Source organism: Ovis aries, chromosome 2 (assembly GCF_016772045.2).
Source record: "Ovis aries strain OAR_USU_Benz2616 breed Rambouillet chromosome 2, ARS-UI_Ramb_v3.0, whole genome shotgun sequence".
Classification (NCBI taxonomy): Eukaryota; Metazoa; Chordata; class Mammalia; order Artiodactyla; family Bovidae; genus Ovis; species Ovis aries.
The window spans coordinates 238,934,799-238,953,409 of NC_056055.1; the positions used below are offsets into that span (position 1 = coordinate 238,934,799).

Consider the following 18,611-nt stretch of genomic DNA (forward strand, 5'->3'; position numbering starts at 1 on the left):
TTTGCTTCCAGCAGGGGCCACCTCTTGGCCTGGGAGAGACAGGCTGGGCCTTGGAGTTCAAAATCTCATCGGCCATTTCCCAGTTGTGTGACTTTGGACAAGTCTGTTTCATTCTCTGACTTCACTTCGTTTCCTGGAAAAATGGGCATTTTGTAAAACTCACTTTGTGAGGCTGATTTGAGAAGGAAATGTGATCATGGGTAAGAGGTGTCTGTTCATTTAATTAGTAAACGATGCTCAAGGCCCTCAGCTTAGGTGGGTGGCTCCCCCAACCCCCGGTCACATCGTCCCCCATAGAGCATGGTGTCTTTGAATCCAGGCAAGAGTGCCCCCACAGAGTTTGGGCTCCTCCCACACTCCCAGGCTTGTGGGATGGTGAGGAGTTGCTGAGGCATGGAATGTGGATAACTTAGAAATGACTGATTTTTAGCTTATAAATATTTAGACGCTTGTACTCTCGACCCCAAATGGCCCCACAATATTAGGGGCCAGTCTGACTGGTAAACACAACTTTCCAACCCACAGTCTGCACTGGGAAAGTACCCAGCACACACTTCCTGTTGCCCAGATCTCAGTGGTTCCTCCCTTCTGACAGTCCAGCTGAGGACAAGAGCCCTTTCTCCAGGTCCCCTAGGGGCCAGATTGTTGGCAGACAGATGAGACTCGTACCAGTGGGAGATGGGACTGAATAGTCTGCAGGGCAGAGGGTGGGAGATACAGATGGTAGAATTCTTCTTGTCTTCATGAATATTTATACCCTCTTGGCCCAGCTTCAGCTAAACGTTGAGCCTGAGCTTGCTGCCTCGACTTGATCCATCAGGGTGGCCCTGCCCATCTGTTAAGTTGAGTGGTTCAGAGTCGCCTCCTTCTCCTTCTAAATGCTCATTCCCTTCCTGAGTTGTTGAAAGCTTTGTTGGCATTAGCCCAATGCTGTGTCTGGAGCTGGCAGGAAAGGCAATATGTTAGAGACTCTGAGGTCACTAGTGATCCATAGTCCACCCCCATGTCTCCAAGTGATTGGGCCAGCAGTGAGAGAAAGTCATGACCATTTGTGGCAACTTTGTATGCTTATTTTTGGAACTTTTGTTAGGATTATAAGATTGTGAAGATGAGGAAATCCAAGCTCACAGAGGTAAAGTCACTTGCCCAAGGTCACACAGTAAGCAAATGGCAGAGTCAGGTAACAACCCAGGTCTTCCTGACTGCAGAGGCCTTTTCCGCAATCTGCTATGTCTCCCCCAGGGAGACTGGACACCTTTTGTTTATGCCAGTTTCCTCTGAATAATCATCAGGGCATGGTCATTCATGCATTCAGTCCCCAGTGGCTGACACTGAGAAAAAAGAGATAAAAAAGATCTAGTCTCTAACCTCAAGAAGTTCTCAGCCTGGTGAGGAAACAGCCACAGAAATCAATACTTACAACATGTTATGCTGAGAAATGTGCTCAGTACCATGTCAACCCAGGCAAGGCGGCAACTCGTTCTGTCTGTCTGGGACAATCAGAAAAGGCATTCCAAAGGAAGCCCTCTTTAGATTAGGTCTTCAAAGATGAGTAAGATTTTTCTGGGTAAAGCGATAGGCAAAAGGCATTCTCAGGAGGGGCCGTGACATGTGTGAAGGCACCGAGGTCTGAGGAGAAATCGGTTTTAGAGAAGCAGCAAGAAGTTCAATGTGGGGACTTCCCTGGTGGTCCAGTGGTTAAGAATCTGCCTTGCAATGCAGTGGACACTGGTTTGATCCCTGGTCGGGGAACTAAGATCCCACACGCCATGGAGCAACTAAGCCCTCTCACTGCAACTACTGAGCCTGTGCAATGCAACTAGAGAGTCTGTGCACCACAACGGAGGATCCCAAAAGACACAGTGAAGATCCCATGTGCTGCAACTAAGACCTAATACAACCATATTAGGGAAAAAAAAAAATTCAGTGTGATTAGAGTAGAGGGCAAGGGGTAGTAGAGGCTGGTGAGAGAGGAGGTGGGAAAGGAGCTTGCACTTGGTCCTGGGCAGGGCGGAGCCATGGAAGGTGTTAGAACAGGCAAATATGTGGCTGGCAGTGTGTTGAGGCATAGTACTGCTCAAAATTCAGTGTGCATATGAATCACTGGGCAATCTTGTTAAAATAGATGCTGTAACAGCAAGTCTGGTGTAGAGTCAGCTTCTGCGTGTCTAACAAAGCTCACAGGTGATGCTAAGACTGCTGGTGCAAGGACCACAATTTGCATCATGAGGTTGTAGAGGGCTCACCCTGCCTCCTCTGGAGGCTGCTCTCAGGGGCCGGCAGCCACTGTGCTATTCAGTTACTGGAGCGATAGGCCTCCACCATCTTCTTGGGTCAGCCCTCTTTCAGCTCTCATCTCTTGATCTTACTGGTGGCTAGATATTTGTTTACTAGACAGATGTTTATCAGGCTCTTACTCTGGGGACTTCCCTGGTGGTCCAGTGGCTAAGACTGTGAGCTCCCAATGCAGGGGGCCCAAGTTCCATCCCTGGTCAGGGAACTAGATACCACATGCCACAACTGAAAAATAAATAAAATAAAAGTTCCCCTCTGGCCAAGTTTGTGTTGGGTGCTGGGATAGAGAGAAGGATTGGAAATGCTACTTTCTCGTCCATGTCACTACCATCTCTTGCCTCTGAAATAGTTTCTCTGCTTCCACACTTGTTCTTCGCCATCTATTCTCTGCCCAGCAGCCAGAGAGTCAGATTATGATGCTTATCTGCTTGACATAGCCCAGCAGTCCTCCAGTGCTTATAGAATAAAATCCAAACTTCTTACTGTGGCATAAGAGAGATTTGGGGTCTGTTGCCCTCTGATCTCATCCTTGTTGTTGTTGTTCAGTTGCTAAGTTATGTCTGATTCTTTGCAACCCCACGGACTGTGGCGTGCCAGGCTTCCGTGTGCTTCACTGATTCCAGGAGTTTGCTCAAACTCATGACCATTGAGTCGGTGGTGCCATCCAACCATCTCATCCTATGGCATCCCCTTCTCCTCCTGCCTTCAATCTTTTCCAGCATCAGGGTCTTTTCCAATCAGTCGGCTCTTCGCATCAGGTGGTCAAAGTATTGGAGCTTCAGCTTCAGTCTTTCCAGTGAATATTGATTTCAATCCTAAAGGGTTGATTTCCTTTAGGATTGACTAGTTTGATTTCCTGGCAGTCCAAGGGACTCTCAAGAGTCTTCTCCAGCAGCACAATTTGAAAGCATCAATTCTTCAGCACTCAGCCTTCTTTATTAGTCCAACTTGCACATCTATACATGACTACTGGAAAAACCATAGCTTTGACTATATGGACCTTTGTTGGCAAAGTGATGCCTCTGCTTTTTAATATGCTATCTAGATTTGTTACAGCTTTCCTTCCAGGGAGCAAGCTAGCCCACAGTGATTTTGGAGGCCAAGAAAATAAAATCTGTCACTGTTTTCACTTATTTTCCCTTCTATTTGCCATGAAGTGATGGGACTGGAGGCCATGATCTTAGTTTTTTGAATGTTGAGTTTTAAACCATCTTTTTCACTCTCCTCTTTCACCTTCATCAAGAGGCTCTTTAGTTCCTCTTCGCTTTCTTCCATAAGGGTGGTGTCATCTGCATATCTGAGGTTATTGATAATTCTCCTGGCAAACTTGACTCCAGCTTGTGCTTCATCCAGACTGGCATTTCACACGATGTACTCTGCATATAAGTTAATAAGCAAGGTGACAATATTCAACCTTGATGTACTCCTTTCCCAATTTTTAACCAGTCTGTTAGTCCATGTCTGATTCTAACTGTTGCTTCTTGACCTGAATACAGGTTTTTCAGGAGACAAGTAAGGTGGTCCAGTATTTCCATCTCATGAAGAATTTTCCGCAGTTTGTTGTGATCCACACAGTCAAAGGTTTTCACATAGTCAATGAAGCAAAATAGATATTTTTCTGGAATTCCCTTGCTTTCTCTATGATCCAGCAAATGTTGGCAGTTTGATCTCTAGTTCCTTTGCCTTTTCTAAACCCAGTTTGTACATCTGGAAGTTCTTGGTTTATGTACTGTTGAAGCCTAACTTGATGGATTTTGAACATTACCTTGCTAGCATGTGAAATGAGCACAATTTTAATGGTAGTCTGAACATTCTTTGGCATTGCCCTTCTTTGGGATTGGAATGAAAACAGACCTTTTCCAGTCCTGTGGCTGCGGCTGAGTTTTCCAAATTTGCTGGCGTATTGAGTGCAGCACTTTCACAGCATCATCTTTTAGGATTTGAAATAGCTCAACTGGAATTTCATCACCTCCACTAGCTTTGTAGTAATGCTTCCTAAGGCCCACTTCACTTCACCCTCCAGAATGTCTGGTTTTAGGTGAGTGACCACAGCAACATGGTTATCCAGGTTATTAAGACCTTTTTTGTACAGTTCTTCTGTGTATTCTTGCCACTTCTTCTTAATCTCTACTGCTTCTGTTAGGTCCTAACTGTTTCTGTCCTTTATTGTGCCCATCCTTGCATGAAATATTTCCTTGATATTTCCAATTTTCTTGAAGAGATTTTTAGTCTTTCCCATTCTACCCTACTCTTCTCATTTCTCTGGAGACACTGACCTTTCGGTTCTTTGAAACTGACACCTTTATTTTCGGCTTAGAGTATGATGAATTTATTCCCACTGCAGGCCCTTTGCACATGATACCCTATGCCTGGAATATATTTCTTCATCAACATTTTCTCCTGACTTGTTTCTTCTTACTTTTTAGATTTTAGCCATGAGAAGATACAGGTTTTGTTGGACTCTAAAGTTTATACAATTTGGGGGGCCTTCTTTAAATGAAAGATATGAAATTATAAATATACAATTAAGAGCAAGGCCTTCATATTCAATTAAGAACAACTTCAAGGCCTAGGAAGGGATCTTGAAGTTTATGCTTCGTTGGCTTCACAGTAGATCTGCCTTTGGTTTCATTTATACGTCACCTCCTCTGAGAAGCCTTCTCTGGTTACTCTATTGTAAGCAGCCCCCATCCAATAATCATCACGTCATGCTTTTTATTTCTTTTGTTGAATATATCACAAGTTGAAATTAACCTTGTTCTTTTATCTCTCTACTTATTTTTGTCGCTGGAGTAAATAAGTATAACGCTAGAGTATAGCTCCTCAAGAGCAAGAATCTTGCCTGTTTTATTCCCACAGTGTCCCAGCACAGTGCTGGGCACCCAGTTGGGTGTCAGGTGAATGAATGGACATGGTCTTGGTCCTCTGAGAGCTATGGCCCAGTGCTGGAAGGACGCACACAGGCAATTTCAGTGAGTTTTGGGAGCCCAGGGGATGGGCATTAACCAGGCCTGGGGAGAGAGGGAAGGGTATGAAAGGGTCAGGGAAGCCTAGGAAAAACTCCCTGGAGGAATGGAGGCCTTAAAGGATGACCAGTAGTCAACCAGGCAGAGAGAGGGAGGGAAGCAGGAATGAAGGTGTGGATGGATGAGTCCCAGACCCCGAGGCGACTTGACCGGTTACATTTTGGGTGATTTCAAGGGTTCTGTTGATGTGAAGGGACTTCTGCGCACCATATTCGGGATGAGGGCCAAAGGAGCGGGTGTCACCTGGGGACCTGGAACTAGATGGAAAGCAGCCGAAGTGGCAAGGGTCTGGGTGGTGGGAACTGGAGGCACCAAGTACGAGGCTCTGAGCAAAGGCAGGGTGTCCGCCTGAGACTTCCACACTGATTCTGGCCCTGTGTCTGGAAGAAAGAGGCATACTTCTGCTTGGCCTCCTGTGGGGAAGGGAGGCTTCCTGTGGACTGGGAAGGATCTGGGGTCGGACAGACCCAAGTACATGTTGTCACAGGTTGGGTTCCTGGGAAGATGCTTCTCACATGAGATTAGCCCACAGGTGTGTTTTTCCTGGAATATTTTTAAGCAAAGCTGAGATATTGTATAATCCTACCTGTAAATTCTTTTTGTTGTTCAGTTGCTAAGTTGTGTCAGACTCTTTGCGACCCCATGGACTGCAGCACCCCAGGTTTCCCTGTCCTTCACTGTCTCCCGGAGTTTGTTCAGACTCATGTCGATTGAGTCAGTGATGCCAGCCAACCATCTCATCTTCTGTCACCCCTATTCCTCCTGTCCTCAATCTTCCCCAGCATCAGTGTCTTTTCCAATGGGTTGGCTCTTCGCATAAATATTTTAGTTTGTGTGTATAATAGATCAGGAATTAAAATCTAAAACTAGAGACATCCCAGGTGGTCCAGGAGTTAGGACTATGAACTTCCACCGTAGTGGGTGTGGGTTCAATCCATGGTTGGTGACCTAAGATCCCAAATGCTGAGCAGTGTGGCAAAAAAAAAAAAAAAAAAAAAAAAACCCAAACAAACAAACTAAAAATATATAACCAACATATCAAAAATACAACCTCACAAAATTAACATCAATTTCTTTTCTTTTTTTGGCTATGCTGTGCAATTTGAGGGAGCTTAGTTCCCTGACCAGTGCAGAATCCTAACCACTGGACTGTTAGGGAATTCCCAGCATCAGTTTCTTAATTCCATCTAATACTTTGTATTGGAGTTCTCCTAGTTGTCTAGCAAATATTTTTTCATAATTTGTTTAAATCAGGATACACACAAGGCCCACACATAGCATTTATTTGCTCAGCTCAGATTCTTGAACGAGAATTTGATACTCCACTTCTTGCCTCTCATTCACTCCTCAACTCGTGCTTAGGAAACTGCTCTCCCTCTGATCACGCGGGATAGATTTCCAAGTGGCCCTGTGCAATGCTTGCTTTTTTGTCTGTGCTGTACTGGATCTTGCTGTGGCTTTTCACACCATTGGCCACTTTTCCCACACCCTCGAAACTTTCTTCGCGTGAGGACTCCAGTGTGGTCCTCCCCTGGTCCTTCTCCTATCTCTTGACCATCCTGCTTCCTTCCTCGGTTTTCCCTCCTCCTCTGACTTCTCTTTTAACGTTGGGCTCTTCAGGATCCTCCTGGGTGTTTCCTAGGCACTCTACCTGTGACGTGTCCCCCATGGAATTCCTCCTCCCTACCCCCACACTCTTCCTTTTCAGTGTCATCTCTGTGAAGACAGACACTACCCAGCTCCAATCATCTGGGTCAGAAACTCTGGCCGTTCGTGTCTCCTCCCTTTCTATCAACCACTGTCCCTTGCATCACTAGGTTCTGTCCATTCTACCTCCAAATCATTCTCACGGCCATCCATTTCCCTATGATCTGCCATGGTCCAAGCCTCCTCCAGCTCTCCAGACAATTGCAGTGATCTTTTTCGCCATCTCTCTGCCTCTGACCTGAAGCGCCTCCAGTTTGTTCTGCACACAATAGTCAAATGGATGTGAGAGCTGGACCATGAAGAATACTGAGCGCTGAAGAACTGATGCTTTCAAACTGTGGTGCTGGAGAAGACTCTTGAGAGGCTCTTGGACTGCCAGGAGATCAAATCAGTCAATCCTAAAGGAAATCAAACTAGAATATTCATTAGAAGAACTGATGCTGAAGCCGAAGCTCCAGTACTTTGACCATCTGATATGAAGAGCCAACTCATTGGAAAAGACCCCGATTCTAGGAAAGATTGAGGGCAGGAGGAGAAGGGGGCAACAGAGGATGAGATGGTTGGATAACATCCCTGACTCAATGGATGTGAATTTGAGCAAACCGCAGGAGTTAGTGAAGGACAGGGGAGCCTGGTGTGCTGCAGTCCATGGGGTTGCAAAGAGTCAGACAAGACTTAATGACTGATCAACACAATGCTCAGTCATCTTCCATAAACAAAATATGCTACGTACATCAACGACTCCCCATTTTCTGCAGAATCAAATACAAACTCCTTCAGCCTAAAATTCAAGACCCTACTTCGGTAGACTGACGATGCTTACCTTGTAGGTCCTGTTGCTCCTCACCACCACCCCATCCCCTTAGTGAAAAGTGAAAGTGCAAGTCGCCCAGTCGTGTCAGACTCTTTGTGACCCCATGGACTATACAGTCCATGGAATTCTCCAGGGCAGAATACTGGAGTGGGTAGCCTTTCCCTTCTCCAGTTTTAGCCAAACCAATCTTCTCACGTTCCCCGAGAAGAAGGCACATTCTCTACTTTCTTCCAGGTCTCTTCCTCTCCCAGCTGCATCAGGCTAACCCCTTCTCTTCCTTCAGCCTAAGCAGGAGCTGTTCTGGACCCTCGAGTCCGGGCCATGGGCACCACTCAGAATGACCCTGACATCTAGAACCTCCACGGTAACACTTGTTCAGTCGCTAAGTTGTGTCTGACTCCTTGTGACCCCATGGACTGCAGAGCGCCAGGCTTCCCTGTCCTTCAGTTATCACTTATCTATTTCTGCATTTCTCTCTTGAAAATGTCCTGTTAGTCCCTGAAGGACAGAGACAGGTCTGTTTTCAGAGGCCTCAGGACTCTGCCCAGCTGTGAGCTTGTCCAGTGAAGGTGTGAGTGAATGACCGAATGGGTGAGCTGCATTGTGAGGTGGTGTGCCCCATTCACATGGTGAGAGTATTTTTAAAATAATCAGTTAATGCCCCCCAAACCCCATCCCCCCAAATCCATGATGAACAAAATACCAAAATTTTCAATGAAACCTGCGTAATAGTGCCAGGCAGGGCCATACTAGAGTCTGAGGCAAAAGGAAGAGTCAGTAATACCGATTCGGATTCTTTAAAATTGCGTTAAAATGTTATTTATCTGGATTACTGAGGGTTTTGGTGCTCCATTAAATTTTGTACCCAGGTGAACATCTCACAAACTTTACTCTAATTCTGATCTGGGAGGGAAGACTTCCTCAACAGGCCTGGACAGGCGTGGTACAGGGGTCAGGGCCCAGGAGAGTGTCCTGGGTGGAGTCCTTTGCCTGGAGAAAGATTGTCCTGGAGTTTTCCCTACCCTGCTGGACTGGAGCCTAAACCCAAGAAGAGAAAGGGACTTGGTTGGGGAGAGGGGTTGTGTGTGTGTGTGGGGGGGGTGTTTAGGGATGTGGCTTCCTTAAAGACCCACAGTGAGCACCATACACTGCCCAGTCCAGCTGTGGGCTGCCTCCCTGCCTCTCAGACCCCAGGAACAGGGTCCCCTAAGGCAAGAGGGTTTGTCCAGCAGGAAAAAGAAACAAAGGCAGTCCCAGAAGAAGGGGCATCTCAGGCTCACCAGAAATGAGGGGAAGGAGGAGGAGCTGACATGATGGAGCATCGATTTTCAAATTTTCTAGTTTCAGGATCTCTTTATATTCTTCAAAATTATTGAGGGCTCCAGGGAACTTTTGTTTACATGGGTTATATCTCCCAATGTTTATTCTATTCAAAAGCAAAAATGACATTCTAAAACATTTTGTTTTTAAATACGAAACCAATAATAAACTCAGTTCATGTTAACATAAATCATGGTTTGAGTAAAAAGTAACTAAAGTTTTCAAAACGTAAACAATTTAGGGAGAAGAGTAGCATTAATTCACATTTTTCTTTTCCAGTCTCTTTAATGTTGGGTTCCACGGAAGACAGCTGGGTTCTCACGGCCACTTCCTCATTCAATCTATTGTGATACACTGTTTGGGTTGAAGCATATGAAGAAAATCTGCCCTCCCACAGCTGTTAATTTGTAAAGGGAGAAATAGTTTAATGGATTTTTTCAGACTAATTGATGATATTCTGTCTTAAAATATTATTTATTTGTTTATTAACTTTTTGACCACACTGGGTCTTTGTTGCTGGGAGTGGGCTTTCTCTAGTTGCAGTGCGTGAGCTTCTCCTTGCAGTGGCTTCTCTCTGGTTGCAGAACACTGGCTCCAGGCCCTGCTCTGAAGTTGCGGCACACGGGTTCAGTTGCTCCGCAGATCTTCCCAAACCAGGAGCCAAACCTGTGTCTCCTGCATCGGCAGGTGGATTCTTAACCAGTGGACCAACAGGGAAGCCCCTAGTCATCTGTTAGCACTGTGATATGTTGGTCTATCTTGCCCTTTGAATTTTTTACCTCTATGCAACTTGGAAACATCATGTTTTCCACTTTTGGGAAACATTGGTTCACTGAGATATATGGGTCTTCCAAGTATTGGCCTTTCATTATGAGGTATTTGAAGGACAGAGAAGCCTGGAGCATTGTGGTCCATGGGGTTGCCAAGAATCAGACTCAACTCAGCCATGAAAAAAGAACGACAATTATAAGGTATAAAAATTGCATTTATTAATGTAACTACGAAGCTCATCAGAACATTCTTTAGCTGTTGGAAAGCTGTCAACCTCATGCTGATAGATACAATTTTTCAAAACTTCTAGTTTTCTCTTGTTAAGTTCAAGTTTTATCATTGGCAACAAGAATGCGTCATTTGTTTTCCTTGATGAGACGGGTTCACTTTATTTATATTCGAGAAAAGGTCTGCCAAATACCCAAGTCTCTGAAAACACTGTAGCTTGCCAGTCATTTTTTCAAGTGATAATGGTAATATGAAAAACAGCTCAGCTCACAACTCAAACAGTGGCACAATGGTCTTTTTCTGAAGACAACCACTGTATTCCAGTTTGCAGCGGTGATGCTTTCTACGTATTTCCCATTCTGATACACAGATTATTAAAAAGATGTGCAGGGACTTCCCGGAGGTCCTGTGGCTAAGACTCAGTGCTCCCAGTGCTGGGGTCCAGATTCGATTCTTGGTTGGGGAACTGGATCCCACATGCTGCAACTAAAAATCCCACATGCCTCAAATAAAGATTCCAAATGATGGAACTAAAGATCAAAGATCTGGCATGCCACAACTAAGATTCAGGGCAGCCAAAAAAGAAAAATATTAAAAAATAAAAATTTTAAGAAATTAAAAAATTAAAATAAAAGAAGTGTACTTAAGATTTAATAAAATAATTTCCTTTCTTTATCAAGGACATTTAAAAGTGAAATTGGCTTCTTCTTTTTTTTTTTTTTTACATGGAATGCATGGCTGTGAAGAATATGGCACCTGTGTCAGTTTGGTGTCTCTGCCTTGACTGGTGCTAAGGAATCAGCGGTTTTATTCACCCTTTTGTAACATTAGCACAAATGTCAACACAGTGAAAAGGACAAATAATGTCTTGGTATTATTATGATGATCGTTTTGACCTCATGGATCCCCCGAAAGCTCTCTCTCGTCCCTCATTTACGTGGACCACTCTTTGTGAGTTATTATCCTGTACCTTTGAAACAAAATGGCAGGATAGGTCACCTTTAGGAGTGGGAAAGTTCCCAGCTGAGTAGAAGCTAGCAATTTGCCTCTGAGGAAGCAACTTATGTATGTGTGAAACTGATTCACTTCACTGAACACCTGGAACTAACACAGCATTGTGAATCAACTGAACTCTGGTAGAAATTTAAAGAATTATGTAATTCAAATCAACTATGTAATTCACAGTTTCACTGGAGGGTGAGTTTTTTGTTTTTAAAGGAATCACAATGATGTATTTGAACAATGGAACCTACATTTATTCAGCTAACATAGACAAACCACCACCACACTAAATGGAGCAAAGAACAAAAATTTTCTCAATCAACAAAATTCCAGTTACAACCATTGATTTCTTTAAATTGACCTGGAAGTATCCCTAGATGTCTTTAAGTATTTCCAATGTTCTGGGGCTCCTTAAAGGGTGGGTGTAATTAATAAGGCTAACCCATTCCTTTAAACCTTTTTTTTTTTTTGCTTTTAAATTTAGTTATTTTTTATTTTTGGCTGTCCTTTTTTTTATTTTAAATTTAGTTATTTTTTATTTTTGGCTGTGCTGGATGTTCATTTCTTCGTGGGTTTTTCTCTAGTTGCAGAGAGCAGAGGATACTTTCTAGTTGAGGTGTGCAGGCTTCTCATTGCTCTGGCTTCTTTTGTTGCAGAGCACAGGCTCTAGATCACAGGCTCAATCATTGTGGTGCACGGGCTTAGTTTCTCCATGGCAAAAGGGATCTTCCCAGACCAGGGATCTCCTGCACTGGCAGGTGGATTCTCTACCACTGAGCCAGGGGAAGCCCCTTCTTTGTTTCTTGGTTCATGGTGCTGGGAACAGAGTAGAATAGACAAAGTCCTTGATCTTGTTTTGCTCACAGTCAAGTGGGAGAGGGTGAAGCAATCATACAAACAAGAATATGACAACAATCGAGCTAAGATTTAAGAAGTACAGGGAGTTATGAGATGGGACCTGACCTGACCTGGAACTCACTGAGAAACTCCGTAAAGGAGTGAAATGAAGCGAAGGTCTGAAGCAAGAGTTGGAGCTGGCCAGGTGGAAGTGTATGTGGATCCGGAAGAGTGTTCCAGGCAGGGGCATGGGTGTGCATGCAGACGGCTCAGGCAGGAGAGTCCTGGGTGGGCTTGAAGACCCACCTGGGAAGTCCATTTTGGCTGGAGCCTGGTGAGAAGGTGGCACGAGATGAAGGTGGAACTGCAGCCGGACGTCAGGTCATCAAATGGCTGTTTTTTTCAGTTACTGAAACTCTTTCCTGCCCTACTCCTAGACCTACATAGATCCCTCTGCCTGGAGCACTCTTCCTCGGCTCCTCTTTCAGGCCTCAAGAGAAGTGTCACTTTCTTTCAAAGTAGATCTCTTTTTTTCTTCACATCAACACCCCATTCTCTTTGTATAGCAATTAAGTTTGTTTACATTGCCTTTGTCTGTCTCCCTTATGAGACTCTAAGTTCCCCGAGGGCATAGTCCTGTCTGTCCTGTTCATCCTGCCTCTCTTGTATTTAGCAGTGAGCCTGACATGCAGTTGGAACTCAGAAATATTTGTTGGATAAATGTATGAATGAACCAGATTTGAGATTCTGGCTCCATTCCATAATGCTGTGTGACCTTGGACAAGTCACATGACCACGGACAAGTCACATGACCACACTATACTCTGTAAAATGGGGGATTTTACTTCCTATCTCAAAGGGATTTTGTGAGACTCAAAGGAAGTAGTGCCTGTGGAAGCACTGAGCAGAATGCCTGGCTTCAAAAGAGGTACTCCTAAATGTTTTGGGTTTTTTGGGGGGGCAGCATGCAGGATCCTACATTTTTTGGGGGGCAGCATGCAGGATCCTACTTCCCTGACCAGGGCTTGAACCTGTGCCCCCTGCATTTGGGAGCATGGAGTCCCAACCCCTGGATTGCCAGGGAAGTCCGCTCCTAAGTGTTGCCTTCCTTGCTTCTCGATGTCAGTTCCCTACTTTTTTCTCCGGACTGTGATATATGTATGATGAGCTTCAGGCCTTGCTTAATCCCAGCGGAGTCTCTTGCCATGTCATCCCCTCAGCTGCAACGCAAACATCAGAGGTGCTTCCAGTCTTATGTGATGGCACCATAGTAGGAGCAACAAGAGTAGAGGGGAGGAAACACTGGTTTTGATGGAGAGTAGATGGGAGTGATGAACTGTTGAAAATGGACCAGACTTTGATTAGTGTGATTATGGCTAGCTTTAATCTTCTTTAATATACAGTTGAATCTTGAACAACTCAGGAGCTAAGGGAGGCAACCCTCCATGCAATTGAAAATCTGCTTATAATTTTAGTTAGCCCTCCCTTTATGGGATTCCATATCTGTGGATTCAACCAACCATGGATTGTGTGGTATTGTAGTATGTATTTAATTTTTTATTTTATTATATTTTTAATATAAATTTATTTATTTTAACTGGAGGTTAATTACTTTACAATACTGTATTGGTTTTGCCATACATCAACATGAATCCACCACAGGTATACACGTGTTCCCCATTCTGAACCCCCCTCCCTCCTCCCTCCCTGTACCATCCCTCTGCATCATCCCAGTGCACTAGCCCCAAGCATCCAGTATCATGCATCGAACCTGAAAATCCATGTATAAGTGGACCCACACAGTTCAAACCTGTGTTGTCCAAGGATCAACCATACTTTAAAAAAAACTTTTTGTTTTTAAATGATTTTAGGCCTTTAAAAAGGTTGCAAAATAGTACAAAGAGCTCATGTATGGACTTCACCCAACATTCTCAATTCATAAACTACAGTACAGTGATCAAAACCAGAACATGAACATGGATACCGAGATATCTAAATTATAGACCTTATTTGAACTTCACCAGTTTTTCCTCTAATGACTTTTTCCCCCAGATACAGACCCAAGATCCCATGTCTCACTTAGTTGTCCTATGTCTCCTTAGTATTCTCTGATCTATGATAACTCCTCAGGCTTTCCTTGTCTTTCATGACCTTATTTTTTATTTGGCTGCACTGGGTCTTAGTGCAGCCCTTCCCTGACCAAGGTTGAAGCCCAGGACCCCTACAATGGAAGTCTGGCGTCTTAGCCACTGAACCACCAGGGAAGTCCCAACCCTGACACTTTCGATCATGTATTTTGTGGAATGTCACACAGTTTAAGTTTGTCTGATGTTTTCTCATGACTAAATTGAGATTCTGCATTTTTGGACAAAAATACCACTGAAGGGATGTGTGCTTTTCAGTACATCATACCAGGTGTTCTTGATGTTGCTATGTTTTGCTAACAATGATGCTACTCTTGATTGCTTGGTTAACGCAATGTCTTTTGGGTTTCTCCACTATACTTTTATTTTAAAATTATATTTAAAATTTTAAAATTACTAAAGCAAAACATGCTCCTAAAAAGTTCAAACAAACAAAAAGTTTAAAGTAAATATCCTCCCCATCACCTCTACCTCACCTTCCTAGAAGTTACTTACTTGTCAACACTTTGAGGTATATCATTCTAGACCATTTTCTATATCATATACACATATATAATGAGTTCATGCCAATTTTTTGGTTTTGTTTTACTTAACAATATTATCTAGGGACAACTTTCCATGTCAGTACAATCAGATCTAACTTGTTCTTTCTAATAAAAATAGCTGCTATTTCATTCTCTGGGTGACCCTAATTTACACTTCTGTATTTTCCAGATTTTGTATGAGCATGTAAATTATTTTTGTAACATAGAACACTTTATCATTAAATTTTCTATCTCAAATTTCATCAATACAAAAATATTCAAATTTTGTCAGAAAATTAAAATCATTATAATTTAAATTAATATTTTAAATTTTATATATTTCATCACCAGGAATAGATTACCTAAAACTTTAAGTCAAAATGAGGTCAAGAATAAAAAGATATGTTTTAAAATGAAACAAGAGAAAAGAAACTCCACTGCCACTGATTTTATTGAATCTCAGAGGCCATTCATTTTAAAAACACACCATTCTTTTATGTAGGAAGAAAAAACATTGTCAATTAATTGGAAAATGCCATCAGTTTTAGAGTTTTTAAAATGTGCAAAACAGGAGTCTTGAAACAGAGTAAATAAGATAGTACCATGCTGGCCCTTCATTGACCAGAATCCCTATGTGGTCTTTCAGGAACAGGCAGGATCCTATGACCAGCCACCACTTCCAGCCCACAGAGATGGAGCCAAATAATTCCTTTTTTCGTGTGGACTCCGAGTTCCGATACACCCTCTTCCCAATTTTTTACAGCATCGTCTTTGTGCTGGGGGTCATTGCCAACAGCTACGTGCTGTGGGTCTTTGCCCGCTTGTACCCTTCCAAGAAATTCAACGAGATAAAGATCTTCATGGTGAACCTCACCATGGCTGACCTGCTCTTCCTGGTCACCCTGCCCCTGTGGATCGTCTACTACTACAACCAGGGCGACTGGATTCTTCCCAAATTCCTGTGCAACCTAGCTGGCTGCTTCTTCTTCATTAACACCTACTGCTCAGTGGCCTTCCTGGCCGTCATCACTTACAACCGCTTCCAGGCAGTGACAAGGCCCATCAAGACCGCTCAGGCTACCACCCGCAAGCGTGGCTTCCTTCTGTCCCTGATAATCTGGGTGTCCATTGTGGGCGCAGCATCCTACTTCTTCGTCCTGGACTCGACCAACAGGGAGCCCAGAAAGACCGGCTCGGGCAACATCACACGCTGCTTTGAACATTACGAGAAGGGCAGCATCCCAGTCCTCATCATCCACATCTTCCTGGTGTTCAGCTTCTTCCTCGTCTTCCTCATCATCCTGTGCTGCAACCTGGTCATCATCCGCACGCTGCTCACGCAGCAGGTGCAGATGCAGCGCAACGCTGAGGTCAAGCGCCGGGCACTCTGGATGGTCTGCACCGTCCTGGCTGTGTTCATCATCTGTTTCGTGCCCCACCACCTCGTGCAGCTGCCCTGGACCCTGGCCGAGCTGGGCTTCCAGGACACTGACTTCCACCAGGGGATTAACGATGCGCACCAGGTCACTCTCTGCCTCCTTAGTACCAACTGCGTCTTAGACCCCATTATCTACTGTTTCCTCACCAAGAAGTTCCGCAAGCACCTCACCGAGAAGCTGTACAGTATGCGCGAGAGCCGGAAGTGCTCCCGGGCCACCTCGGAGACGGGCACGGAAGTGGTCGTGCAGCTCAAAGACGCCCCTATCAAATCGCTCAAATATTAGTCTAACTGTTGGAGCCAGGCCCGGAGGCTTCTTCTCCATGGACATCATCGACTGACCTGAGGGGTGGGGGAGGGAGGGGGTGTCTGCCGTGGTCCTGGCACCTCCTCCCTGGGCACTGGTGGCCGGTTAAATATGGAGGCTACCTCATGAAGGTGGGGGTGCTGACAGAACCAGACCGCTGGGAAGTTCAGAACTTGAATGAACCCCTGCAGCCACCTTTGGACACATGCCGTGTAACCTTGGCTGGCAGAGTCATCCCGGTCTGATGGCTCTGGAAGTTTTGTCAGGACCAGGGGGGCAGTCCTTGGGAGCAGACCCTGAGTCACCCAGTTCACCCTACCAAGGTGGCAGTCCCAATGAGCCAGGCCCACAGTTTTGGCCCACCTCTCCCGTTATCACTGAAAAGGCAGAGAAGGGGTTTGGGGAAAGGGATGCTCCTCTGGCTACGGCACTGTCTTTGGGATCGACTTCTGAGCCAGGAAGATCCCACCCAGTCTCCACTCACAGGCACAAGGTCTTCGCAACACTTCCTAGGGGAGTGTCCCAGGTGGAAGGGGAGCCACTTCCACCTGGCTTGGTGGAACATTTTCCTAATTCATGTATAAACCTCTACCGAGTGGTGACCAGCGAAGATACAACATGCACGGACCAAAAACTAGGACAGGGAGCCTTTCTCCTGAATCAGATGCGTCTCTTCTACCGGCCTGGGGCAGCTCTGGGGGAGCGGGAGAAACTCAACCGCCACTTCCACTGTCTGTCTCAACAAGGAGCTCTGAGAAAGTAACTCCTGTGAGGCAGCCACCCACTGTGGGCGGGCAAGGCCCGTCAAAGCCAAATTGGGGCCCTCCGGGCCACCGTGATGCCTGGAGGCTTCCATGGGAAACAACGCTCAGGCTGAGAAGTGCCTGCGGGTGGGTAAGGCCTCCAGGGCGGAAGGAGCCTGTCATCTCCCCTCCCTGCCTCACTCTCTGGAAGGCCCCTCTGATTTAGCTCCCAGGAGGTGAGGGGAGCAACTATAATCCCTAGGGCAGGCAGGAACTTTGAACTCTGGGTGCAGAAGAAAGGGGGAACGTCTCTTGAGGAGCTTTGGATGTCTGATTCTCCTCTCACACCCTGAGCACCTGCAGTGTGAACCCGGCAGCCTCAGAGTTAGGGGCTTGGAGGAGCCTGCCTCAATTTCCAGAAACCATCCCCTCTGCCAGCCAGTGTCCCTGCAAGGCTGGGATCCTGGATTCCGGCACACTGAGCTGATTTTGATAAATGCCTCTCAATGGGCCAGTGACCTGCTTGGCCCAGTCACCATGGGCTGGACTTAGCAGAGGCGACCATGTGAACAGTACAGTGGATTTGAACTTTGGTGTCACACAAACCCAGGTTCAAGCTGTGGCTGTGTCACTTCCTGCCAAAGGACTGTGAGCTGGATTTCCTACCTCAGAGTTGTTGGGAGGACCAGACACCTCTTGGTCAGGGTGACTGCTCCTCCCAGAGTCTCTCTGTTTTCGAGACTTTGTTCCCCCTAAATCTTCCAATAGGGGATGAGAGGTGAGTGTCTGGCTCTTGTGGGGCCAGACAGGTTCTCGCTCGGGAATAAGCAGCAACATTCAGGGATGCTCTTTCAGGTTCTGCAGGCCACTCACCTGAATGCATATAAACTCTGGAGCTGTGAGTGTGTGTGTGTATCTATATGTGTGAGGTGTGTGTGCCGCCAGCACAGCAGGGTGGGGAAGGTATCTGCATGAACGTAGTAGAGATAATAGCTTTGCTCAGACAGAAGAGATGTGCAGAGTCAAGCAGAGACCAGAGGGGACCCCAGGGGCCTGCTGGCTCCCCCCCCTCTACGTCCAGCCCTCTTGCCCAGCCCTTCTTAACGCTCCAATCTGCGCTACTTCCTTTGGGTCCTTGTGAGATTCCCTTGTTAGGATACACTCTCCTATTTTGCTCATGTTCATTTGAATGAGTGATAATATTGATTACTTTGCAACCGAAAGAGCTCTGAAGGAGATAAATACTTGTATGCTAAAGCAGTGTTTCTTGAATTTCATCCGTTTGTGTACCCATATCATGAATTTTGCAAGATCCATGTATCATCTGTATGTTTTGCTCAATAAATATTTTTCTCTAGATTGAGTCACTTTTTAACACTTGTGCCTATTTAAACGGTTGCTTTAGAACTAAACTGTAAATGAAGGTGAATGCCACCTGGCACACATAGAGGGTAA

At 45.3% G+C, this 18,611-nt stretch overlaps 1 protein-coding gene across 14 annotated transcripts in view; it reads left to right on the forward strand.

Moving 5' to 3' along the window:
- The window catches only part of PTAFR (platelet activating factor receptor), a 43,660-nt gene extending 25,147 nt beyond the window's left edge, over positions 1–18,513 (forward strand). For 4 of the 14 annotated variants that reach the window (XM_060411425.1, XM_042245088.2, XM_042245089.2 and 1 more), the window contains one exon: positions 15,315–18,513. In XM_060411425.1, coding sequence (XP_060267408.1) covers positions 15,331–16,392 — 1,062 coding nt within the window. In that variant the 5' untranslated portion in view covers positions 15,315–15,330 and the 3' untranslated portion in view covers positions 16,393–18,513. Of the gene's footprint in view, positions 1–8,125; positions 10,134–10,907; positions 11,113–12,673; positions 12,929–15,314 lie in introns of all 14 variants that reach the window. The other 10 variants (XM_027965425.3, XM_042245087.2, XM_042245085.2 and 7 more) reach the window with 9 other exon arrangements.
- The last annotated feature ends 98 nt before the right edge of the window (positions 18,514–18,611 follow it).